The following is a 27,826-nucleotide window of genomic DNA, read 5'->3' as shown; positions in this document are numbered from 1 at the left end:
AAATCTAAACCCAACAATGACTTTGCCCCAGTCCTCAGCAGTCCATTCACCATGTTTACATGATTTTTGTTAAATTAAATCATGTTAACATGAAATAAACAGAAAAGGAAAACTGTGTTCTGACTTGTTTAGAAATATATTTTTCTTTTTTTTTTTTTATTCTTAGATTTTTTTCTAGCTCCAGTCTGTGTCTCCAACAAATAGGACAAAGGATCACCTGCAGCTCAGACGGGATCTACCCTCAACCTGAGCTCACCTGGTCCATCAGCCCTTCATCCAGCATCACCAACAAAAACACAACAGCCCACCAGACTGAGCAGCAGCTTTACAGCATCAGCAGTTCTCTGATACTTCCAAACAGTGACATGGATCTATATTACATCTGTGCAGTCAGCACTTGCAGAAACAGGAAGAGAGCAGCCTTCAGAAAAAGAAATTATACATCCATCCATCCATCCAGTGGAACATTTTCATCAGATCTTTACAGGAGATTCGATCTGAACTCGGTGGAGCCTGATCTCAAGGGTTTTAAGTCTGACACTGAAACCAGAGGATCTTTCTGTCTCTTCAGATTCACTGTGATCCAGTGATGGGAGTGATTTCAGCCCTGAGTGATCACGCTGATGTTTGCACAGAGCAGATAATTTAGTGAATGTTTTGGCACATTGGTAACAGTGAAACAGTTTATTAGTAACGTGGGATCGTTTGTGTGATTTAAGTTGACTTGCAGTGGTGAAGGATGACCCACACTGGTCACAGCTGTAGTTTCCTTCCATGTGTGTACGTTCATGAAGGTTACGATGACCTGATCGTGAGAAGCTTTTTTCACAGTGTCTGCACTTGTATGGTTTCTCTCCTGTGTGGACTCGTTTGTGTGTTTTAAGGTGACCTGCAGTGGTGAAGGATGACCCACACTGATCACAGAGGTGCTTTTTAACCCCACTGTGAATCAGTTCATGTTGTTTTAAGTAACTTGATGTGGTGAAGCTTCTCCCACATTCTTTGCAGTATTTCAGTTTGTCTCCAGTGTGTCTACGTTGATGTCTTTTTAGGGAGACTTGCCAACTGAAAGTTTTTCCACACACGTCACAATGAAAGTCTTTCCCACCACCACAGTGACGACAGGGTTGAGAACTGGATCCATCTGTGTCACTCTGCTTCTGAACAAAGACACAAAGACAGTGTAAGTCAGTCCTTCAACATTTTTATCCTGAACGTCGCCTGAAATAAAGAGCATCTCTGCAGACGTCCAATTACATTTTACTGTTTCAGTTAACACACTCAGTTTATTGGGCTGCAATAACTACAATACTACCACCATAATACTACAGTAATACTAAAATCATAACTGAATGCAGAGCGACTGAAAGCTCTGTTCCCCATAGTACTAAGGTGTGAGGACGGAACAGTAAGATGAATAGCAGATGATGATCTGAGAAGGCAGGAAACAGTGGTGATATGGAGCAGGTCACACAAATATGAAGGAGCAGATTTATGGATACACCTGTATGTAAGAAGTAACATTTTAAAATGTATCCTGGCTTCTATGGGCAACCAGTAAAGGTGCTGAAGAACTGGGGTAATATGAGCTCTTGACAGAGTGCAAGTTATGACCCGAGCTGCAGAATTTTTGAAGAAGTTGGAGTTTATGAAGGGACCTTTTAGGGAGACCAAATAGGAGGGAATTACAGTAATTAATACGGGACGTAATAATCACTCACAGCTGCTTTTCCATGCAGTAGAATTGCTAACATGCTAACAGTTTAATGAGCACAGTTGTTCCAAACAGTCAGGCTAAAATGACAAGATAACAATATAAATACATACCTCACAGTAACTGCACTTGGAGAGTCTCTTTCTGGTGTGGATCTGTTGGTGTCGTCTCAGGTAACGTGGAGATTTAAAAGTCTTCTCACACAGGTCACATTTATAAGGTCGTTCCTCAGTGTGGGTAAACATGTGGCGTTGTAAGTTTGTGTGTTTAGCAAACTCTTTGCCACACTGATCACAGCAGTACACGTCATGTCTGGTGTGAATGCGTAGGTGTGTATTTCGGCTGTCTATCCGACTGAAGGTTTTTCCGCAAATGTCACAGCTGTATGTCTTAATTCCAGAGTGGGTAACTAGATGGCTCTGTAAGTGGCCACTTTGAGTAAAAGCTCTGCCACACTGATCACAGCTGTACGGTTTAACTCCACTGTGGATGAGTTGGTGTTGTTTTAGAGCATTCTTCCAGGAAAAAGACTTTCCACACAAGTCACAGCTGAACGGTCTCTTTCCAGTGTGGATGACCTGATGCTGTTTAAGATGACCCTTCAAAGTAAAATCCTTCCCACACTTGTCACAGGTGTGTTTTTTCTCTCTCTTTCTTCTGTGAGGTTTGTCGGCCTCCTGAGAGCGCTGACTTCTCGCTCCATGTTGGTCCTGCAGTGACAGAGATACAAACAGAGGCAGTGAGTGAAATGCAGTCGTGGAACAAACTCAACCTTCAAACTCCCTCCATTAACACTCGTTTTAAACCTGAAGGTGGAGTGTGGCACCAAACACCTTAAAGGTCTCTTATCCCCACCTGCTGGTAGTAGGAACACATTACATCCAACCTGGTGTTAAAAATAATTAATGACTGTTCAAACGTTTCACTGTAGAAAACATTGGATTAATTTTTGATTAAAGGCAATTAAGTGCCATTCATTTTCAATCTATATTAATCGCATTTTATTTGTATGAGCAAAAAAAAAAAAAAAAAAAAAAAAAAAAAAAAAAAAACACAAAAAAGGGAAAATATACACACTTAATGTGTTTACTGCCTGATACCGGGCTACCGTTGTGGTGCTTTGAACGTGTTTTTTTGCAGTGATAAACCAATATTAAGTCTGTTCGAACAACAATAATACTACTATTAATAATAATATTATTATTAATAGTAATCAGAATAATAAAAACAATAATAATAATAATAATAATAATAATAATAATAATAATAATAATGTACTTCCACAGCATGTCTTTTATCCCAACCACTCTCTGCAGATGGCCCCGCCCCTCTGTCAGCCTTATTCTGCTGGAGGTTTCTTCCTGTTAAAAGGGAGTTTTTCCTTCCCACTGTCGCCAACATGCTTGCTCAAAGGGGGTCATATTATTGTTGGGTTTTTCTCTGTATGTATTATTGTAGGATCCACATTACAATAAAAAGCACCTTGAGGCGACTATTGTTGTGACTTGGTGCTGTATAAATAACACTGAATTGAACTGAAAATTTAATTAATATCTATGGGCTCAAAGTGTAGTCATTAATATTCTGTACTTGTAAATCAGTTTTGTATGTGTAAAAAGAATTTGTGTGTGCGTAAAAAAGATTTGTTTGTGGACTTAGCAAAAAAATAAAAACCCAAAAAACGTTACAAGTACGAATTTTGACCCTATTTTTCTTCCTTTCATCTGATTGGTCAATGTCATGTCAATGTCATGTCAATCACAAATGTAACAATCCAATCAGAGAACAGATGGGTTTGGCTGTCGGCAGGGCGCTTGTTTGAATTGGGCTGTAAAAACTACAATACTACCACCATAATACTACAGTAATACTAAAATCATAACTGAATGCTGAGCGACTGAAAGCTCTGTTCCCCATAGTACTAAGGTGTGAGGACGGAACAGTAAGATGAATAGCAGATGATGATCTGAGAAGGCAGGAAACAGTGGTGATATGGAGCAGGTCACACAAATATGAAGGAGCAGATTTATGGATACACCTGTATGTAAGAAGTAACATTTTAAAATGTATCCTGGCTTCTATGGGCAACCAGTAAAGGTGCTGAAGAACTGGGGTAATATGAGCTCTTGACAGAGTGCAAGTTATGACCCGAGCTGCAGAAATTTGAAGCAGTTGGAGTTTATGAAGGGACCTTTTAGGGAGACCAAAGGAGGGAATTACAGTAATTAACACGGGACGTAATAATCACTCACAGCTGCTTTTCCATGCAATTGCTAACATGCTAACAGTTTAATGAGCACAGTTGTTCCAAACAGTCAGGCTAAAATGACAAGATAAAAATAAAAATACATACCTCACAGTAACTGTGCTTGTAGAGTCTCTTTCTAGTGTGGATCTGTTGGTGTTCTCTCAGGTGATGTGGAGATTTAAAAGTCTTCTCACACAGGTCACATTTATAAGGTCTCTCCTCAGTGTGGGTAAACATGTGTTGTTGTAACTTTGTATGTCTTATAAACGGTTTGCCACACTGTTCACAGCAGTACACATCATGTCCAGTGTGAATGCGTAGGTGTGTATTTCGGTTCCCTCTGTGGCTGAAAGTTTTTCCACAAATCTCACAGCTGTATGCCTTAATTCCAGAGTGGGTAACTAGATGATTCTGTAAGTGGCTACTGTGAGTAAAAGCTCTGCCACACTGATCACAGCTGTACGCTTTAACTCCACTGTGGATGAGTTGGTGTTTTTTTAGGGAACCCTTCCAGGAAAAAGTCTTTCCACACAAGTCACAGCTGAACGGTCTCTCTCCAGTGTGGATGACCTGATGCTGTTTCAGTGAACCCTTCAAAGTAAAACCCTTCCCACACTCGTCACAGGTGTGTTTTTTCTCTCCCTTTCTTCTGTGAGGTTTGTCGGCCTCCTGAGAGCGCTGACTTCTCGCTCCATGTTGGTCCTGCAGTGACAGAGATACAAACAGAGGCAGTGAGTGAAATGCAGTCGTGGAACAAACTCAACCTTCAAACTCCCTCCATTAACACTAGTTTTAAACCTGAAGGTGGAGTGTGGCACCAAACACCTTAAAGGTCTCTTATCCCCACCTGCTGGTAGTTCTAACACATTACATCCAACCTGGTGTTAAAAATAATTCATGACTGTTCAAACAGTAAAATCATGCCCATCCCTCCTGCTGTACACAAATATTAATACTAGCATGCTAACACACTCAGAAAAGTAATGAATGTTTACCAGGTCTATACTTATTTTTATATTTCCTTTTGTTGTTTCCTATTAGATATTTATATAATTTTCTCATTTTTTTTAACAATAATAAATCCAATGTAACAGTTACTAGCTTGGTTTAGTGAAGGAAAATGTCAGAGTCTGATTGCAACCCGAGGGATTTCTTTTATAAAACATACTACCTACCTAAAAAAAGAAAAAAAACCATCTGTATTTCTATCTGCTTAATTTACAAAACAGATGATTTATTTGTAAAAAAAAAAAAAATGTTTGGAATCATGTATGATTGTGTTCCACTTCTAACGTCTACACCACTTTGTATTGGTCTTTCACGTGTGTCAACAGAAAATTGTACTTAGTAGTCAGTATAATCTTTTAATGATATAAGTGTGCATATGGTAGAGTACTGCATGTTGACCTTTTGATGACTTGTTGTTCACTACAAGACTTGTTATAAATTTCTTCCCACAGCGATAGTGACAGCTGGACACTCTTATCTTCGCTTCGTACCAGGCAGAGGAGTCGTTCCTTTGTCTCACACACACACACACGCACGCACACCAGGGCTCTAGAGTGCGACCAATTTTTTTTGTGTGTACAGTAGTTTACAATGACAATACAATCTGTTCCCCTCACATATTTTTTAGTTTTTCTTACATGAACAGATACGATAACACACACAGGCACACCCACACACACGCTTAAATAAACAAACAAAACAAAACCTAATAAGAAACCCAAAACAAACACAAACAACAAACCCCAAAACACACAAAAAAAAAAAAAAAGGGGGGGGGGGGGGGGAGATATGATATCAATCAGCTGGTAGAGCTTTTAAAGACTTGCAATAGTCTACGAAGGGGCCCCAGATACGATAAAATTCTCTGTATTTGCCCTTCGCCACAAGGCCTATCTTTTGCAATTTAAGAAATGACATCACATCTCTAAACCAAAAAGAAACTGAAGGTGGCTTTGAAGATTTCCAAAGGGGTAAGATGCAACGTCTAGCCAAAAGTGATGTAAAGGCTAATATTTTGAAGTGTGTAGGGTGGGTTAGACCAGTGTTGACTGGAAGCCCAAAAACAGCTAGAAAAGGGTCCATGCAGATTTGGGTCCCAAGAGCCTTGGAAAGAATAACTGAATACTGACTCCAGAAGCCATGGAGTCTTGGGCACAGAAAGAACATATGGCCTAGGTCCCATGGGGTGGCATGACATCTCTCGCACTGATCCATCACTTGTGGGTAAATGTCAGACAGACGAGACTTTGAATAGTAAACCCTGTACAACACCTTGAACTGGATAAGTTGTAACCTGGCACAGGACGTACTATAACGGACATTGGATACTGCCTTCTCCCATTGCTGATCCGAAAAAAATTACTCCTAACTCCCGCTCCCAAGCCCCCCTAATCTTAGCAACTGAATGGACATTTAAACCCATAATTTGTTTATATATTAAAGATATAATTGACTTCTTATTGGGTTTAAGGGATAAGAATTCCTCCCACGGTTGGACATTTGGAAGAAGAGGGTAGGAGGGGAAGAGAGCAGAAGTGCAATGCCATGCCTGAAAATAACGGAATAGATTGGTAGCCGGAAGATTTGTTTCTGAACACAGGTCTAAAAAAGTTAAGAAAGTGCCATCTTTATAGAGATCCTTAAACGTATTAATACCATGACGCTTCCACTGTACATAGGTACCATCAATGAGGCCAGGAGTAAACAGATGGTTCTGCGTGATGGGCATGTGTACTGACGCAGAGACGTACTTAAAATGACTCCTGAATTGTGACCAGATCCTTAGACTAGACTGTACCACGGGATTTTGGGTGAAATGAGAAGGCTTAAGTGGTAGTGGAGAGAACAATAAAGCTTCTAAGGATGAGGAAGTGCACGACAGGCGCTCCAGTTTGCACCACAGCAGTTCTTGAGATTCAAGCCAATGGGTCAATTTGTGAACATGAGAGGACCAATAGTAAAATAAAAAGTTAGGCAAGGCAAGACCGCCATCAAATGTCAGTCTCTGTAATAATGATTTCCTCACCCTGGGGTGTTTCCCTCCCCACAAAAACGATGTAACTAGCTGGTGGTCTCTCTCTCTCTCTCTCTCTGTACTTCAAGAACAGTTTCCCGTCTCCAACCTCTGTTTTCTGTATTATTCATTCGCTTATTACCCACCAGTCTACCGTTGTTTACAGCGCTGTCTTTTTCTTTTCTTTTTTTCACTTAAATGACCTCGGACAAGAAAGCCTATTTTTTCTGTTATTCAAGACTGAAGAAATTTAAACTTTATATGCAGAACATTGTAGAATATTTTTAAGGTTATCTGCTATAAAAAGCCAGACCAGGGAAAATCTCCTTCATGTTTTTCTGTGTTTTATTCTCAGTTACTTTCACACAAAGGCATCTGCTGTGATGTTCACAATTCTGAAGAAGTCAGTACTGATAAATGATCAGAATTATAATATTTCTGACTGTCTGAGGCTAAGTTGAATCGAATCGGGACTTTGAAAACCGGAATCGAATGGATTATAGAAATCAGTGATGATACCCAGCCCTAGTGAGCAGCCTAGGCCCGACAGCAGTGGATGTAGCTGCAATAGGAAAAGAACTATTGCTCACTTTTCTGTTAAGTTAAGGCCTGATCCTTCTGAAATTCATAGCCAGTGCTCTGACACGGTATCATCAATCTTTGAATGCTGAAAAAGCACAGTGTATCCAGAAAACACATTATATTATATCAATTATTATAAAATTTGTGTACGCCTAACTTTTGTGCCGGTACGCCTAACTTTTTAAAGTTAGGCGTACCGATACGCCCATGGCAAAAGGTTAGTCTAGAGCCCTGTATACACATCCACATTCCAGTGTAATGAACAAACGCACCCACTGATGTATATAAATAAAGACCAGGACAGTCTCAGAGCCCTCACTCCCGTGCGAGTGCTCTGTGACTGCCCTTGCTGCAAGTAAAACTGTGTGTTTCTCCTCTCTGATTCTCAGCTGAAGAAATGTCTTCGAATACATCTCTTGAAAACGTGGTATTCCAATGAAATTGATTCATGTTTGTGGCTGTAATGTAACAAAATGTGAAAAAAAGTTATAGGGAGCCAAAAATGCAAGCCACTGTAAGTCCTCATGTGTTGAAATCAGACATTGGGTCTGTACATGTGACATTATGATTTTTCAGGTTGTGAAAGATGCTGCAAAACAATCTGAGGCAGATTAACTGTGTTATTTAAAGACTGCATGAAGATCCTCTGCAGGTTAGTGCAGGATAAACAGGTTCGTTTGCTGAACTGTGATGGATTTAAAGTAAAGAACAGTGTGTGACTGGTGCACAGTGACTGTGGTGCTCATGTCACAGTTAGATTACATCAAGTGTAGCAGAGATTCATTTAAACTGAAGCTCATGATGCTGACATTCATTCACTGAGTTCCACCTTCATACCAACAGTATAGTGTCTAATATAAAGACAGTGTACTGTCAGTGTAGAGGATGGAAATCAGCCAGGACAGCTCATGAAACATCTGCTGACATCTGGTTGAATTCAGTTGTGTACATCCACAGAGAGCAGCAGGTCAGCTGATCACAGCCTGTAATTTAAGAAAATCTACTGGAGCTCTCAACAGAAATTATTGTGAGCTGTGATTCTTTTCCCCACGCTGAGCCACTACAGCTGATTTTAGGGTTCCCACCTGCTCAATCCCACTTTAACCTCTTCCCTGCTCATGTTCCTGTTTAGAGGCAAAGTCACCCTCTACAATGTAGGCAACAGAAAATACACACATGTTTTATTTTCCTTCATTTTCTAATTAACTGATTCAAACATCCATCCATCCATTCGCTTCCGCTTATCCTTTTCAGGGTCGCGGGGGGCGCTGGAGCCTATCCCAGCTGTCATAGGGCGAGAGGCGGGGTACACCCTGGACAGGTCGCCAGTCTGTCGCAGGGCCAACACACAGGGACAGACAACCATTCACTCGCACATTCACACCTGATTCAAACAGAGAACCTTTATTAGAAATAAATAGTTTGTACTTCATTTACTAATCTTATTTTATTATTACATTAACAAAGCACAAGGTTCAGTTAACTTTGGATAAAAACATGTGGTTAAAATGTTCTTCAAGGAGCTACTTTTACTTGTTTACTCTGATTACATTTCAGAGCCTGTACTTTTTCACTGGTACTTAAATAAAGAAGGTGAATGAATACTTTTACTGAAGTATTTATAACACTAATATCTGTACTTCTACTTAAGTATAGAGTAAATGTACTTTTGCCTCCTCTGATCATTTCTATAATATTATTTATATCAGTGATGGCCAAATGAAGCTTTCTGAAACACTGAAGCTTGTATTGAAAAAGGTTCATTACTCAAAGCTTTTCAACACAGTCCTCTTTGGTGACATCTGCTGGCCAAAAATGTGAAGAGCAGCTTGAATCTACAAATTATAATGAAGCTTCATTATAATTGCCCACTCTACAGAGCTCAGCTGACAGCTTCTGTCTGATATCGGGCTGCTGTTGTGGTGCTTTGAACGTGTATTTTTTGGGGTCATGAAAAAACTGTTAGGTTTAATGTATGTGTTGTAGGTTGCCCTTTAAAAAGCTACACAATGCCATTTAGAAAGCTAGAATGCTTCTGTTTGCTATCTAGGTAACCTACGCATATGACTACATGCATGACATTGATAAGGGGAACAAGCAGCCTTGAGAAGAACAGATTCTACCAACAACAATCTGGGACAGCTGCACTCTCATCATATAACCACACACAATGTATAATCACACTTGCACAGCACAATCACTTCGTAACCAGTTATAGTAGTTTCTCATAGGTAATACAGCAACAAGCTTTATGCTTCATGTGTGTAACCAATAAAAACAACCTGCAGGGGGAAAGCAAGTTGAAGTGGGTTGGAGACAACTGCTTCCCCCTCGCGAGTGAAAACTTGAGCTCTGTGTGACCTCGTTCCTGAGTGAGTTTCTGTTTATCCAGCAGTATCAGGGGTAAAACTCTGACAAATGTCCATTTGATTATTAATAATGTTGATGAATAAACCTTCCTTATTTTAACATGTGCTGTGGTCTGTAAAAAACAACATAATATACAACACAGTCATATAACAGGTTGGGAGGATGAGAGTTTTAGACGTGACTGATTATTTGGTGAAACTGTGATATTTTCCTCACCTCCTGTGTTGAGCTCATTGTTTCCTCTGTAGTGACTCAGCTGAGTCCAGATGGCTGAAAATGTTCCTCTGCTGCTCCGTCAGACTCTTCTCCTCCTGCTGATCAGCTGGGACACAAAACAGATCTTTGTTAGGCTCCACACTGCACTGAAGAGTCAAAGTGTCTCATATGTTCATCTGACAACACAAAGTACAAATTTCACTCTGATTGCTTGTAGAAATCTTGTGAGACGTGTTGTGCTGCAAAGTGAGGAAACTCTCTCACTCACTTATACTTCAGGAGGAACTTTGTGACATTGGCTCTAATATTCTAAGCAGCCCTTTACTATGACAGGGCCAGAAAGTCCTATTTGAAGGTTTGGGAGAAGGACCATGTTAAAGGTGGATTGGGGTTTATACACTTTGTTATGATACAGGTAAGGCTGTAAGAGCCTGAGAAGGTGTCCTGAATGAAGCTCTAAAACCAGTTTTCAGCTAACAACTCTGCTTCAGTCTGGAAAACAGCAACTACAAGTTTAAAGACTCCATCAACAATTCACACCCAGCAACAGCCTGAACAGCTCCTCCTGTGGTTTCCACAAACAGGGACAGACCTGTTACTCCCCCACCCCACACTTTCAACTCCTTCAGCCCCCCAGTCCCACCACCTCCACCACTCCTAAAAGTTTGATTCTGTGCAGCCATTCCCCAACTGTCTGTGAACGGTACTGTCCTGATTCTTTGATGTTGGGCTGAGAACAAAAAAACATTACTCAGATCTTGTCCAGTCAACAACAATTATTTATTAAGCACATATGTGGGAGATGTACACGACACCACCCTCAGCGTAGTCCAGTAGATCTCAAAGAGGAAGCACTTCGATACACAGTTTTACATGTCAGGGTTCACGCCCCTTCATGCGTAAGCAGATAACATAACATGCGCCAGTGAGTTACAGTTGTCTGCAACTCCTTTTATAGTATTGGTGTTTGTTCCTCACTAACGGTTTCAGCACTCTCTCACCTCCATCTGTTTCCTGTTTCTCGTTGTGAGGCCCCATGATCGTATATGACACATCCTGAGTCCATCCTGTTCTAATCTGCGCAGGCACGTATGCAGTTACAAGCAAAACACTACTTTAAATGTCTTCCAGTTTAAACCTTCTATAACCTCTTGATTAATATGGCACTTATTTAAAATTACAACATTTATATTTCCCACAGTACTCATGGTCATTGATCAGTGGTTTCAGTGCTTTCCTTCCTGCTTTGACTGCAGCTGTGTTTGACATAGGAAAACATTATTACATTCTTCATGATTATACTTTATTCTTTTTGGGGGAAGTGCAGCTTTAAACCTTCACATGATTCAAGTCAAACCAACAAATCAATCTGAACGATCACAGGTGGGAAAAACTTCTGTAGACAAAATGAAATCAAACCCAACATTTAATCCACAACACGATTAAAAACATGATTCTCCCAAATCACCAAGAGCTGCACATTAACCAACACAATATATTTTATTCTCTGTGCTTTCAAATATGAACACTGTTTACTTTCATCTCTGTTTCATTAGTTTTTGTTAACATCTTCCTGTGCATCACAGCAAACACTCAACTTCTCCCAGCATGCTGAGCTAATGATTAGTTTGTGTTTTTCTCCAAACACTCTCTCACTCTTCTCTCAACGTGTTCACAATAAACTGTGAACAGACACCGAGGAGAGCAGCAGAAGACCTCATTCAGGAGCTAAACTCAACATGAACTGAACTCACAGTAAAGTTAGCTCGGTGCTTACCTTTAGATGAGCCCACAAACCGAGAGAAACTCCGCGATGAAGCTGGAACTCTTTCCAAACACAGGAAACAGATCAGGGAGCAGAGACCCACGTGGTTCACGCTGATCTCAGCTACGATCCAGGAGACAAGGGTGGGCAGATCGATGCAGATATCGATCCAAACGGTGGTTTAGTTTGTTTTATCATCCAAATTCAGGATTTTACTCGCTTAGGATGAAACGGTAACTCCGTCTGCGTAAACTGTTTCCAGCATGTGATCCCGGAACAGACTTCTTCTTCTTTTTATTGGTTATTGGCGGTTGTCAAACACCAAAATGGAGCATTACCGCCACCAAATGGTGTGGAGTGAAACGTCGACACCCAAAACTGGAATAAGGCCTGACAACTTTCACTTCTTGAACCCTTTTGCAGTAAACTTACGTTTTGAACAGCGGGCGCGTCAACATTATCCCCCTATTCAGCTTCTCGGCGACTCAAAGGTTTGACAGTCACCAATAGTAGTGATCAAACCAATATGTCCAAATCTTATTCCAGATATGACCACCTCCTCTCTCCTACTCCTTCCTGTGCTTCTCATTTCTCCTACCCTCCTTAAATTTTTATACAACCATCGTCCCCTCCTTTCTCCCTCCCACTGTTTTTGTCATGTTTCCTTTATTTCTCACCTTATTATACTCGTTATCTCTGTCTGACAGAAGTTAATAGCCAGTTCAGTTAACCCCATGTTTTGTGGCTTTCTTCACAACTCTGTCGTTTCATTTCCTCTGACTCCATAGTGAGCTGGATCCATAAAAAGCCAACTATAAGTCCCATCATGTGTATTTCGTTAAATGTTTGCTGAACCTCTGTTAGTACATCTGCTCTACTTTCTGAGTGGCTACACTGTAAACTGGCCAATGAAGAGCTTCAGTCTGAACAAATGCCTGATTGTAACGGTCACATGTCTTCTACCCACTGAACAGCTGACAGTACTGGAAGCATTTCTCCAGTGTGTACTGACGGTCCACCATTGATCCTTTTCAGGTACCACAAATGCTACCCCGGTTTGACTGGCTGTATTCTTTGATGCATCTGTATATATTTGTACATAATTATAATACTGATCAATGTAAGTCTGTACTGTATGTAAGTTTAAATTAAATTCCCTATTCTTGTTCTTCTTTTCGTGTAATGTGAAATCTACTGTGACATCAGAATATTTGGCTCCAGCTTATCCCAGGAACAACATTGGAGATTTGAGCGCAGTCCTAGGAACAGCTAGGATGCACAGGACCCTCAAGCCCCCAGGCCTCTTTTAGAGGACCTGAGCTTGAATGATAAACCACCTGCACGGGCAAGAGGGGAATTTATCATCTTTCTGTCTGGTTGTTTTTTTTTAACATCTATTTTTTATTATTTGTTAAGAGTGAGTACAAGAAAAAAATTATTATAATATGATGTGTTAAACTTGTTTAGATTATAGGAATAAGGAAGGATTTGTCTGTGTTTTAGTTTGGCTTAGCTGTAGCCTGAGAGTGTGTAATTGTTTAGAGAGAAAGGAATTTATGGACACTGGGGGTCTGCTGTCATAAATGGAGGCAGGAAGCTACAGTGTGGGGTTGCTGATGCTGATGCTTGTACCTTTAATAAAAACTCATAATTGTTATAAGTTAGAAGTAGGTTTGAAGGAGACTCTCCACATGCTTATCTGTAAATGTAAGACAACAAGAGGCCACTGGCCCAGTGGATGCAGAGTGGGGGTCTCAGTGTTTGTAATATGTTAACTCTGTTTTGTGTGTTGTCTAAAGTAATCTGATGTAGCTTGGTGAGGAGATTACTTTTGACCGGCAGGAAGTCACAGAGACACACACACACAGTGCTTTAACTGTTACGCACCCACATGCACACTCACTCACGTGCACACACATACACACGGGTACGCGCACACACAGGCAAGAGTGAATTCTGGTCCACACTAGTTAGTGGTGGCAATGCCCCACCTCCTTATTTGCAAACCACGAAAAAAAAGTGAGCATGCACCAGGAGAGGAAGACTGTGTCCAAATTCAGGGGATTGATACTTCAAATGCCGTATTTGTAGGCAATTATGTCACAGTGATGCGATGAAGGCTTTTCAAAGTCGAAGAGTCCTCCAAATGTGGTGACGAACGTGTCCTACTTTTCCACACATTTCAAGGATTGGTTGGGTGTGGGGCGGAAGGGGCTTGAGCACCCGTCCCTTTCCTGATGGGAGCCCAAAGTGCCCGTTTGTTGAGGCATTTTTTTTATGTGTGTGTACTTGTGGAGTCCTGTCTGTGCCCCTCAAAAATAATATTTAACTATCAATCCTAGTTTTTGCTAAATAAAAGGAAATGACTTGCATCAGTCACATGATCGCCATTAACCAATGGGTATTTTTGAAAATGCAGATTTTTCTATGTGTTTGCACCTTTCGTCCACACGAAAACGGCGTTTTTGGTCACTGAAAACGGAGATTTTTAAAAACTCCGGCCAGAGTGGATATTTTTGAAAACTCAGTTTTTGCATTTACGTGTGGACGAGAAAAACGGAGAAAACGCAGCGTCAAAGGTGTGCGCCTTTTTTGACGTCACACTGTGCGCCACGTTATTGTTTCGGTGAAATGAATTTCTACAATACTGTTACTGTTAATTGTACTCTCTGCAGTGTTTAAATGCTTACATATACACACAGTTACTGTCCCTCCACACATACGACTCGGTTCTGCTTCTATGCCCCAGCTTTGTTTACTTTTTCCCACTGAGGCTTCCAGACTTCTGATTGGCCAACATTTCTGCACGGTTAGGAATATTTTTGCACTGTTGCTTTGGCATGTTCATAGCAGCGTTTTCCTTCATTTCTGCCTTTACGTCTGGACGGGATTATTTTTTAAAACGAAAATGGAAAATCTCCGTTTTCAAAAATACCCGTATACGTGTGGACGTAGCCACAGACTGATGCGACAAAACCAGTAAGTAGGTGTACAGTGCACACTGTAGTCTACAGCACACAGTATTAGCTTATTACGTACACGTTGGTAAGTTGTCTTGTGGCAACTGACGAATTGAAACAATTGAGCGTGCTGTGTGTGCAACAGCGCGACAAACATTACCTGTCCTTTTATTAACTGCACAAGTAGTGCTGGTCGTAGCTGCTGGCTAACTGGGTAAGGCTGTCATGGGTCTGTAGCTCTGTCAGCGTTTTATGGAACATATTTAGTTTTAAAGTAAGTTACAGGGCTTCTCCTGCCTTTCCGCGAGGGCTTGTATTTCACTAAAAGCTATCTAATATTCATGTCCACATAATTATGGATGATTATAATTAATATTATATATAATTAATATTTAAAAATCACACGCTGTATTTTAAAGAACATACATTAAGAAGCAGATCATATTAGATTTATATTTTAAATAAGACAAAATGCTGATTTTACAGCAGTAAAATGATTGTATCTCTACAGTTTAAACATGTAATAAGCTTTCTGCCTGCACAGAGTGAATAGTGAAACGAATACATCATGAATACAATATTTCATATTTATTACTTTCCCCCCCTCATTGCCTTATTATTGTAGCTCTAGTAATAAATAATAAGGGAAGGATTCTGGATCAGCACCATGATGCCCAAAGTATATCCAGTATTCTGAAGAAGGTCTAAAATGTCACTGTGTGTGTTTTATGTATATAGATTTTTAAAATTATTATTCATGATATAACATTGTCCAGACATGGCTGGTAAGGACATGGGGAGGAAACAGAGCTGTGTGAGGCTACTAAAGGCAGAGGATTCCTCAGCAGCTGGATTACAAAGAGCACAGGTAACATTAACACATGGACCAGTTGTTGGAGAGGTATTCCAGTATAAGAATAATAATAAGCACAACTGGAATGTTTTGCTGCTGTCACAATTTTTATTATAGATTAAGTGCAGGAGTTGTTAGGTGTGGATAATTACATAATAGTTTATTGCAATAGCAAGTTGTGCCTTGTTCTCAGATGGACACCAAGTGGAGAGTGATAGATGAGATGAGGGGATGTCATATACTGGCATGAATTCAAAATTCTGCTCCTCACATACAAGGTCTTAAATAATCAGGCTCCATCTTATCTTAATGACCTTGTAGTACCATATCACCTTATTAGAGCACTTCGCTCTCGCACTGCAGGCCTACTTGTTGTTCCTAGAGTATTTAAAAGTAGAATGGGAGGGAGAGCCTTCAGTTTTCAGGTCCCTCTTCTGTGGAACCAGCTTCCAGGTTGGATTTGGGAGACAGACACTATCTCTACTTTCAGTTCTGTTCTAGGATGCCCTCTGGACCTAGAGGTGGTGAGTGACAGGAGAATGGTGGCTAAGCTGTCATCCCTGTTGGACAACATCTCCCACCCCATGCAGGAGACTCTGACAGCTCTGAGCAGCTCCTTCAGTGGCTGCGGCACCTATGATGTGGGACGGAGAGATTTCGCAGGTCTTTCCTCCCCACTGCCATCAGACTCCACAGCACAAGAAAGACTTCAACTGACTAAGCACACACATCCACACATGTGCAATACTCTTTCTGGCATCGTTGTATTATACTCAATTCTATATAGCATTTGTAGTCTATTTTATTCGATTGTATGTAGTATTTTATTTCATTCTATTCTGATCCGTGTTAAGGACAGAATGAATGGGGCCATGTATCGTGAGATTTTGAGCCACAACCTCCTTCCATCAGTGAGAACTTTGAAGATGAAATGAGGCTGGGTGTTCCAACATGACAATGATCCAAAACACACCGCCTGGGCAACAAAGGAGTGGCTCCGTAAGAAGCATTTGAAAGTCCTGGAGTGGCCTAGCCAGTCTCCAGACCTCAACCCCATAGAAAATCTGTGGCGGGAGTTGAAAGTCCGTGTTGCTCGGCGACAGCCCCAAAACATCACTGCTCTCGAGAAGATCTGCATGGAGGAATGGGCCAAAATACCAGCTACTGTGTGTGCAAACCTGGTAAAGACCTATAGTAAACGTTTGACCTCTGTTATTGCCAACAAAGGTTATGTTACAAAGTATTGAGTTGTATTTTTGTTATTGACCAAATACTTATTTTCCACCCTGATTTACCAATAAATTCTTTACAAATCCTACCATGTGGATTCATGGATTTTTTTTTCACATTCTGTCTCTCACAGTTGAAGTGTACCTCTGGTGCAAATTACTGACCTCTGTCATCATTTTAAGTGGGGGTACCTGCACAATCGGTGGCTGACTAAATACTTTTTTGCCCCACTGTATTATTCCAGTGTTTTTTCTCAAAATTTTCTATGCAACTTTGCACTGTCCATTGCTGTAACAAAAATTTCCCACACGAAGGATTAATAAAGGTTATCTTATTTTATGCAACCAAGACTACATATCTCCCGTACTGGCATCCTTACAGTGGCTGCCAGTTAGGTTTTGAATTAATTTTAACGTTTTATTATGTGTTTTTAAGGCGTTGCATGGGTTAGCACCCTCAAACCTTTCTGATCTTTTAAATTGGTTCGCTCCTGTAAGATCACTGAAGTCTGTGGATCAGATGCTCTTAGCTGTCCCAAGGTCCAGATTAAACACAGAGGATAAGAAAGGTCTGGCCTCTCTTATCTGGAAACAAAATTAACAAAATTCATTGAAAAACCTGTGGCAAAAATTCCTTTTAGTTTTGTTTTGTGAAGCTACAAACTGATGAACTAGATTACTGGTAGAATGATGTATAGAATGATGTTTTTTTTCTACAGTTGACAGGCTAACAAACCCTCCTGTGTCAGTGGCAGCTGAACTTCATTCGACCATGACCTGCAATGACTTTGCCAAATTCTTCACAGAAAAAATCCAAAAGATTAGACAAGCAATTGGTACATCAACAGCAGATTCAGGATATGTACTGTGTCCACCGAAAAACTGTTTAAACACCATGAAACAGTTTCACCCGATTAACAGCAAAGACCTGGAGGACATCTTAGGTCAACTGAACAACTCCTCTTGCTGTTTAGATGTCCTGCCAACAGGTTTTTTCAAAAAGGTCTCAAAGACGTGTTACAGATCGTCAACTTTTCTTTAATATCAGGTGTGTTTCCAGAACCACTAAAAACTGCTGTAATCAAACCTATACTAAAAAAGGACAATCTTGACAAGACACAAATGAACAACTACAGGCCGATCTCAAATCTCCCATTTTTAAGTAAGATCATTGAAAAGCAGTTTCTCAACAGCTCAATTACTTCTTAAAACAGAATAACTGCTATGATGCCTTCCAGTCAGGTTTTAGACAGAACCACAGCACTGAAACCGCTCTGACCAAAGTGTTTAATGACATATGTCTGAACACAGACAGTGGAAAAATGTCAGTCTTAGTTTTACTGGATCTCAGTTCAGCATTTGATACAGTTGACCACAACATATTACTCAAATGACTGGAGAACTGGACAGGTCTTTCAGGAACTGTACTAAACTGGTTCAAAACATACTTAGAAAACAGGAAATACTTTGTATCAATAGGTAACTTCACATCTGAGCAGACAAGTATCACATGTGGAGTTCCCCAAGGTTCCATCTTGGGACCCCTTCTGTTTAACATTTACATGCTCCCACTGGCACAGATTATAAAGCACAACAAAATAAACTATCATAGCTATGCAGATGACACACAAATATATATCACAATGTCACCAGGAGACCGAGGCCCTGTACAGGCTCTTGGTAAATGCATTGAGGAAATTAATGACTGGTTGTGCCACAATTTTCTCCAGCTAAACAGAAACAAAACTGAAGTAATAGTCTTTGGTGCCAAAGAAAAACGATTACAGGTCACCAGAGAACTTCAATCTATACACCTAAAAACCACCAACCAGGCGAGAAATTTGGGTGTAGTGATGGATGCAGCCCTACACTTAGAAAAACACATTAAGACAATAACAAAATCAGCTTACTATCACCTCAAGAATATTTCAAGGATAAAAGATCTGATGTCTCAATAGGACCTGGAAAAACTAGTCCATGCATTCATCTTTAGTAGGCTTGACTACTGTAACAGCATCTTTACAGGTCTACCTAAAAAATCAGTCAGACAACTACAGCTCATTCAGAACTCTGCTGCTCGAGTCCTCACTAAGACCAAAAAAGTGGACCACATCAGTCCAGCTCTGAGGTCTTTACACTGGCTGCCTGTCCGTCAGAGGATAGACTTTAAAGTCCTGATGCTGGTCTATAAAGCTCTGAATGGTTTAGGACCAAAATACATCAGTGACCTCCTGACCCAGTATGAACCTTCCAGATCCCTCAGGTCATCTGGATCCAGCTTTTTATCAGTTCCCAGAGTCAGAACCAGACACGGAGAAGCTGCATTCAGCTTTTATGCTCCTTATATCTGGAACAAACTCCCAGAAAGCCTCAGATCAGCTGAAACACTCAGTTTATTTAAATCCAGGTTGAAGACTCACCTGTTCTCAGCTGCATTTGAATAAAGCACCAAATCCACACTTTTAAGCTTAAATTTCAAAACTTACATTTTAACTACTGATTTTATCGACTGTTTTTTAATCAATTTTAAATCGTGCTTTTTATTTGTTTTTGTTTTTGAATGTCTCTGTAAAGCACTTTGAATCACCTTGTTGTGGAATTGTGCTATATAAATAAACTTGCCTTGCCTATAAATGAAACATGGTTTGCCCTCTTATGCATATTGTAAAGATGTATCATGACTAGTAATGTGGGATACCACTGATTTCATTTCTGATTCGATACCAAGTAAAATTCAGGCTGGTATCGAGGATACTGAACCGATACTGATACTTTGTACAAAAAATTATTTTATTTATTGTATCTTCTATTGTATCTCCAATTTTAGCGTCATCATGATTACAGGACATCAGACTACTTGTTCTTATCACTTAATAATGCAGAAGTCATCATATAATAAAAAAACTGAAGTGGTGCGCTATTTGAACACCTTGCTGGTTATAACAGAGGTAGGTACGGGGTTATTTAAGGTCAAGGGTAATTCTGTCCAGGTGTTGCTGATGAGAAGGGGCAAACCATTTCCTACTGTGCTTAGCCTAGTTACTTGTTGTCTGTGTTTAAATGGAAATTTAAATGGACGTTGCAAAGGAAATAAATGCACCTTTAAGCCCCCTCCTTGATTCAGAGTCTTTCCCTTGTCATGTAAATGGTCTCCTTGACTCTGGTCTCAAACAGGCGTTCCTCCCTGTCCAGGATGTGTACCTGTGTTCCTGGAGGACAGGCGGGTCCATGGACCAGTCCACAGCTGAACACCGTACTTGGGTTCAACTTCCAGTGAAACTGAGGCCACAGCTCAGGACAATAGAAGATTGAAAAATGCTGCCTGGTCTAATGGGTCTCAATCTCTGCAACGTTCAGCTTTCAGAATTTGTCTTAAACAGCATAAAAGCATGGATCCATCCCACCTTGTATCAGGAAAACATTGATGAACTCTGAGCAAATGAAACCACAACTTTAAAAAAATCAATTCCCAAAATTAATTGTTTCGACATCTTAAACACAAAATCATAAGTTTTAATACCTACAGCAAGTTTAGGGAAAAATAAAAGATTTTAAAGATCTTTCAACCTTTTCTTCTCAAATGTAAAACAGCAGATGGAACTTACATGCGTCTTTTATGGAATTGTCTAAAAATATCTAAATTCTGGCTCTGCATCAACAAGAAAATGAACTTGATACTAAACTGTAAGATCTGTAAAGATCCGGGTCAATTCTTACCACAGTTGCTGCCTCTGAATAAAAATCTGGACAAAAAGAGATCCACATTATTAAATAAGCTTATGTTTAATGTCAGGAGATGTGTTATTGAACTGGATTACGGAGCAGCCCCGCTACTGTAACTCAAGTGTTACAAGGAAATTTTTCATAACTTTCAGGTCAGATTTTTAATAAGCTGCAGGAACCCTGTTCAGTGTGAGTGGAGAGCAGCCAAGTCTCCTCTAATAAACCTCCATCTGTGCCACTGAAAACAGTTCATCTGACTGACTGTAAACATGTTTCCATTTGTCACTTCAGCCTTTACTCTGAAATACAGGAAATGAAATCACAGCTCAAAATTCTTCATCCAACTGCTGGAACAAAGCGAACCACTCGACATGAACACTGAAGCAGAACAGTTTAGAAAGCTTAAAATGAGACTAGAGAACCATTTTCATTCATAGTTGCCTCATCAGATCTTTACAGGAGATTCACTCTGAACTCTGTGGAGTCTGATCTCAAGAGTTTTGAGTCTGACCCTGAAAGCAGAAGAGGATCTTTCTGTCTCTTCAGATTTACTGTGATGGGAGTGATTCCAGCCCCGAGTGATGACACTGATGTTTGCACAGAGCAGATAATTTAGTGAATGTTTGGGCACATTGGTAACAGTGAAACAGTTTATTAGTAACGTGGGATCGTTTGTGTCTGGAGTATGAACTGAGATTCCTGAAGCTCTTGTCACACTGGTCACAGCTGTAGTTTCCTTCCATGTGTGTACGTTCATGATAGTTACGATTAGCTGATTGTGAGAAGCTTTGGTCACAGTGTCTGCACTTGTATGGTTTCTCTCCTGTGTGGACTCGTTTGTGTGTTTTAAGCCCACCTGCAGCAATGAAAGATGACCCACACTGATCACAGATGTGCTTTTTTGTCCCGCTGTGAATGAGTTCATGTCGTTTTAATCCATTTGATGTGCTGAAGCTTCTCCCACATTCATTGCAGTATTTCAGTTTGTCTCCAGTGTGTTTACGTTGATGTATTTTCAGGGTTTCTTGCCGACTGAAAGCTTTGTGACAAAGGTCACAATGAAAGTCTTTCCCACCACCACAGTGATGACAGGGTTGAGAACTGGATCCATCTGTGTCGCTCTGCTTCTAAACAAAGACACAACGACAGTGTAAGTCAGTCCTTCAACATTTTTATCCTGAACGTCGCCTGAAATAAAGAGCAAATAAAAAACAAACAAAAATCATAACTGAAATGAAAATCTGAATAATCACTCAGAGCTGCTTTTTCATGCAGTAGAATTGCCGAAACATCAGAATCAGTGAGCTGCAAGCTTTCAGCCCCGACCATGTCCGTGCCGTCAGGGGAGAAAGGCGACATCTCACTGATTCTGATCTGCGAGTCGGCGCTTTGTGTTTACGTCTTTGTGCAGAATCCGTGTTCCTGCTCTCATTTACTGTTTGGTGGTTGTCGAAATTGTATGAGGTTTTACCAGAGATTCGGGCGTTTCGGGAAAAAATAAAATTATAATAAAAAATCGATTCAGGATTTTAATGAATCGATATCACGTTATCCATGCCAGACTCGATTTTAATCGGTAAATCGATTATCAAAACCCAACCCTAGCTAAGACAGTTTAATGAGCAGAGTTGTTCCAAACAGTCAGGCTAAAATGACAAGATAAAAATATAAATACATACCTCACAGTAACTGCACTTGTAGAGTCTCTTTCTGGTGTGGATCTTTTGGTGTAGTCTCAGGTCATGTGGAGATTTAAAAGTCTTCTCACACAGGTCACATTTATAAGGTCTCTCCTCAGAGTGGGTAAACATGTGTTGTTGGAACTGCGTGTTGGTTGTAAACTGTTTGCCACACTTTTCACAGCAGTACACATCATGTCCGGTGTGAATGCGTAGGTGTATATTTCGGTACCCTATCTGACTGAAGGTTTTCCCACAAATGTCACAGCTGTATGCCTTAATTCCAGAGTGGGTAACTAGATGCCTCTGTAAGCTGCTACTGTGAGTAAAAGCTCTGCCACACTGATCACAGCTGTACGCTTTAACTCCACTGTGGATGACTTGGTGCTGTTTCAGAGCATCCTTCCAGGAAAAAGTCTTTCCACACAAGTCACAGCTGTACGGTCTCTCTCCAGTGTGGATGACCTGATGATGTTTTAGTGAACCCTTCCCAGTAAAATCCTTCCCACACTCGTCACAGGTGTATGTTTTCTCTCTCTTTCTTCTGTGAGGTTTGTCGGCCTCCTGAGAGTGCTGACTTCTCGCTCCATGTTGGTCCTGCAGTGACAGAGATACAAACAGAGGCAGTGAGTGAAATGCAGTCGTAGAACAAACTCAACCTTCAAACTCCCTCCATTAACACTAGTTTTAAACCTGAAGGTGGAGTGTGGCACCAAACACCTTAAAGGTCTCTTATCCCCACCTGCTGGTAGTTCTAACACATTACATCCAACCTGGTGTTAAAAATAATTCATGACTGTTCAAACACTCTAAAATATTTTTCCTTTTTTTCCTTACTTTTACTCCCCACATTAAAAAAAGGACTTTCTACTCATTACATTTTCAAAACAGACTTTTTACTTTTGGTTTGAGGAATTTGAGGGGAGTTATTTCATCACTAAGGGCATCAAACTGATTTGAGCCTGAAAAGTAACACATGAAAGACAATCCTGATCGTGTGCTAATCACCAGGGTGTGAAACATAAAAAGAGATGAAAGAGGCAAAACTGTGAGTCATAGTCAGGAGTTAAAGTGAGACGTTGTTCTTCTTTCTTTTTTGCACAGCACCTGAACAAACAGGTAATTTCAAATGCAGCGTTTCTATCAACAAACATCAGCAAACACACAAACTGTTTGTGTGCAGTTTGTCTCACAGTGTGTTGCTGGCTAAAGGTCCAGCTGCTGTACATCACAGGGAGAGAAAAGAAAGAGAGCTAACTTCACTCAGAGATGGAGAAAGATAAGACACACAGGACAGGAGAGGAAGAAGAGAGGTTAGATTTAATCAATCAATCAAAGCTTTATTCACCACATGCAGGTTGCCTTGCAGTGAAATGGGACCCCCCCCCCGACCTTACACACACAACACAGACATTACATGGGGATACAAGTTGGAGATCGGTAGCGTTACAGAAAAACACTTAAATGTACACTACAATGGGAAAGTACAAGAGGAAAAAAAGAGACCTCTACTCGTGCTGTGCTTCCATGGTAGGACAGCATGAGAACAGGAAACAAAAAACTTCTCTGTACAAAAAGCACATAAATGTCCACAGCACAACTTTGTGAAAGACATGACAAGCCACAGGATTGGGTGAGGAGTGAGGAGTAATCCGAAGCGAACACAGCAGCCGCCCTGCACAGCGCTACCATTCCAGCACACAGACCCGCCGTGTTCCCCCGCAGGAAGCAGGAAACAGGAAACAAGCATCGAAGGCGTTTGGAAAGGGAGGGGGATGAGTGTGTGCTTATCAGTGTAAGTGTATGTGTGTGCGCGTGTCCAGAGTTCAGCTGAGACAGTGTCCTCCGCCCTATCAGGCTAAGTAAACAGTCTTCCAGCCAACCCAGGTGGCCTTGCATGGAATGGGAAGGAACAGACTAAACACAGTCGTTATCAGGGTGTTTTGTTCGGCTCCAGCCTTGAGGCCGCAGCTGGCGCCGAAGGGGTAGCCGCATGAAGTGATGATGGTTTTTACTTTAGTGCGAACAACTCATATGTATTTCAAAGCTGTTCCAACGCTGGTCTCTCAATCTCCCGTTGGAGAGCCGTGAGCTTCTCCATGATGTTATCCAAACTTACGCTCCGTGATGTTGTCATTCTTGTGGTCAAAGAGCAGGTTCTGAGAACTCACGACCGCAGTGCACTTCCCAAGATTTGATCCAATTTGCGCTCAAAGGTGTTATTGGAGCTAGCCCCTCCAGATGTAATCCAGTTTTTCACTCAGAGGTCTTGTTCTGAGTATTCACGGCAGCCATGCGTTCTCCAAGATCTTCTCCGTGCTGCACTCAATGAGCCCATTTTGAGAAACTCACGCCTCGTCCCATCATTTCAATCCCAGCGGGCAGCCTTGTGGGGGTTTGAACAGTCAGTTCCACTTCCTTAATTCTGCGATAAGCCAGGGCCAAGCCAGCTCCGATCAGCAAGAACCCTGTTATCATGGTTCCGAATAGGTAGATATCTTAAGCACTCAGGCTCACCCGAGCCCAGACTTCTTGTTGAGAAGGGGTGTCAATTGCATTCACAGACCAGTTGATCAAATCCATAATTCCTCAAAGGGAAGGACTGCTCAGTCGGATTTGATCAACTGGACATTAAAGCTTACATGTAAGTCATCATGTGTTGAAATCAGATATTGGGTCTGTACATGTGACATTGTGTTTTTTCAGGTTGTGAAAGATGCTGCAAAACAATCTGAGGCAGATTAACTGTGTTATTTAAAGACTGCATGAAGATCCTCTGCAGGTTAGTGCAGGATAAACAGGTTCGTTTGCTGAACTGTGATGGATTTAAAGTAAAGAACAGTGTGTGACTGGTGCACAGTGACTGTGGTGCTCATGTCACAGTTAGATTACATCAAGTGTAGCAGAGATTCATTTAAACTGAAGCTCATGATGCTGACATTCATTCACTGAGTTCCACCTTCATACCAACAGTATAGTGTCTAATATAAAGACAGTGTACTGTCAGTGTAGAGGATGGAAATCAGCCAGGACAGCTCATGAAACATCTGCTGACATCTGGTTGAATTCAGTTGTGTACATCCACAGAGAGCAGCAGGTCAGCTGATCACAGCCTGTACTTTAAGAAAATCTACTGGAGCTCTCAACAGAAATTATTGTGAGCTGTGATTCTTTTCCCCACGCTGAGCCACTACAGCTGATTTTAGGGTTCCCACCTGCTCAATCCCACTTTAACCTCTTCCCTGCTCATGTTCCTGTTTAGAGGCAAAGTCACCCTCTACAATGTAGGCAACAGAAAATACACACATGTTTTATTTTCCTTCATTTTCTAATTAACTGATTCAAACATCCATCCATCCATTCGCTTCCGCTTATCCTTTTCAGGGTCGCGGGGGGCGCTGGAGCCTATCCCAGCTGTCATAGGGCGAGAGGCGGGGTACACCCTGGACAGGTCGCCAGTCTGTCGCAGGGCCAACACACAGGGACAGACAACCATTCACTCGCACATTCACACCTGATTCAAACAGAGAACCTTTATTAGAAATAAATAGTTTTTACTTCATTTACTAATCTTATTTTATTATTACATTAACAAAGCACAAGGTTCAGTTAACTTTGGATAAAAACATGTGGTTAAAATGTTCTTCAAGGAGCTACTTTTACTTGTTTACTCTGATTACATTTCAGAGCCTGTACTTTTTCACTGGTACTTAAATAAAGAAGGTGAATGAATACTTTTACTGAAGTATTTATAACACTAATATCTGTACTTCTACTTAAGTATAGAGTAAATGTACTTTTGCCTCCTCTGATCATTTCTATAATATTATTTATATCAGTGATGGCCAAATGAAGCTTTCTGAAACACTGAAGCTTGTATTGAAAAAGGTTCATTACTCAAAGCTTTTCAACACAGTCCTCTTTGGTGACATCTGCTGGCCAAAAATGTGAAGAGCAGCTTGAATCTACAAATTATAATGAAGCTTCATTATAATTGCCCACTCTACAGAGCTCAGCTGACAGCTTCTGTCTGATATCGGGCTGCTGTTGTGGTGCTTTGAACGTGTATTTTTTGGGGTCATGAAAAAACTGTTAGGTTTAATGTATGTGTTGTAGGTTGCCCTTTAAAAAGCTACACAATGCCATTTAGAAAGCTAGAATGCTTCTGTTTGCTATCTAGGTAACCTACGCATATGACTACATGCATGACATTGATAAGGGGAACAAGCAGCCTTGAGAAGAACAGATTCTACCAACAACAATCTGGGAGAGCTGCACTCTCATCATATAACCACACACAATGTATAATCACACTTGCACAGCACAATCACTTCGTAACCAGTTATAGTAGTTTCTCATAGGTAATACAGCAACAAGCTTTATGCTTCATGTGTGTAACCAATAAAAACAACCTGCAGGGGGAAAGCAAGTTGAAGTGGGTTGGAGACAACTGCTTCCCCCTCGCAAGTGAAAACTTGAGCTCTGTGTGACCTCATTCCTGAGTGAGTTTCTGTTTATCCAGCAGTATCAGGGGTAAAACTCTGACAAATGTCCATTTGATTATTAATAATGTTGATGAATAAACCTTCCTTATTTTAACATGTGCTGTGGTCTGTAAAAAACAACATAATATACAACACAGTCATATAACAGGTTGGGAGGATGAGAGTTTTAGACGTGACTGATTATTTGGTGAAACTGTGATATTTTCCTCACCTCCTGTGTTGAGCTCATTGTTTCCTCTGTAGTGACTCAGCTGAGTCCAGATGGCTGAAAATGTTCCTCTGCTGCTCCGTCAGACTCTTCTCCTCCTGCTGATCAGCTGGGACACAAAACAGATCTTTGTTAGGCTCCACACTGCACTGAAGAGTCAAAGTGTCTCATATGTTCATCTGACAACACAAAGTACAAATTTCACTCTGATTGCTTGTAGAAATCTTGTGAGACGTGTTGTGCTGCAAAGTGAGGAAACTCTCTCACTCACTTATACTTCAGGAGGAACTTTGTGACATTGGCTCTAATATTCTAAGCAGCCCTTTACTATGACAGGGCCAGAAAGTCCTATTTGAAGGTTTGGGAGAAGGACCATGTTAAAGGTGGATTGGGGTTTATACACTTTGTTATGATACAGGTAAGGCTGTAAGAGCCTGAGAAGGTGTCCTGAATGAACCTCTAAAACCAGTTTTCAGCTAACGACTCTGCTTCAGTCTGGAAAACAGCAACTACAAGTTTAAAGACTCCATCAACAATTCACACCCAGCAACAGCCTGAACAGCTCCTCCTGTGGTTTCCACAAACAGGGACAGACCTGTTACTCCCCCACCCCACACTTTCAACTCCTTCAGCCCCCCAGTCCCACCACCTCCACCATTCCTAAAAGTTTGATTCTGTGCAGCCATTCCCCAACTCTCTGAACGGTACTGTCCTGATTCTTTGATGTTGGGCTGAGAACAAAAAAACATTAC

At 40.9% G+C, this 27,826-nt stretch overlaps 1 protein-coding gene across 1 annotated transcript; it reads right to left on the bottom strand.

Annotated features, from left to right (window-relative positions):
• Positions 1-184: 184 nt before the first annotated feature.
• On the bottom strand, positions 185-26,177 carry LOC146702201 (uncharacterized). Its single transcript, XM_085468911.1, has 5 exons — positions 26,159-26,177; positions 22,362-23,014; positions 4,329-4,664; positions 1,828-2,340; positions 185-1,160 (listed from the first exon to the last, which is right to left on the bottom strand). The coding sequence occupies exons 1-5, from the start codon at positions 26,175-26,177 to the stop codon at positions 474-476; spliced, it is 2,208 nt and encodes a 735-aa protein (XP_085325037.1). The 3' UTR covers positions 185-473.
• Positions 26,178-27,826: the final 1,649 nt, after the last annotated feature.

This window comes from Copadichromis virginalis, linkage group LG9 (genome assembly GCF_057382275.1).
Source record: "Copadichromis virginalis isolate Kocher_CV1m ecotype Utaka linkage group LG9, C_Virginalis_male_GT1.1, whole genome shotgun sequence".
In the NCBI taxonomy this organism is placed as follows: Eukaryota; Metazoa; Chordata; class Actinopteri; order Cichliformes; family Cichlidae; genus Copadichromis; species Copadichromis virginalis.
The sequence above is the reverse complement of the archived record's forward strand: the minus strand, read 5'-3'. Positions and strand labels throughout refer to the sequence as shown.

Excerpts from the sequence above, each read along its gene's own strand:
- LOC146702201 (XM_085468911.1), bottom strand. Across the intron at positions 4,665-22,361 it reads ACAAGTGCAGTTACTGTGAG|GACCAACATGGAGCGAGAAG; the intron begins GTATGTATTTAT and ends CTGTCACTGCAG. Across the intron at positions 1,161-1,827 it reads CCAAGTGCAGTTACTGTGAG|AAGCAGAGTGACACAGATGG; the intron begins GTATGTATTTAT and ends GTCTTTGTTCAG.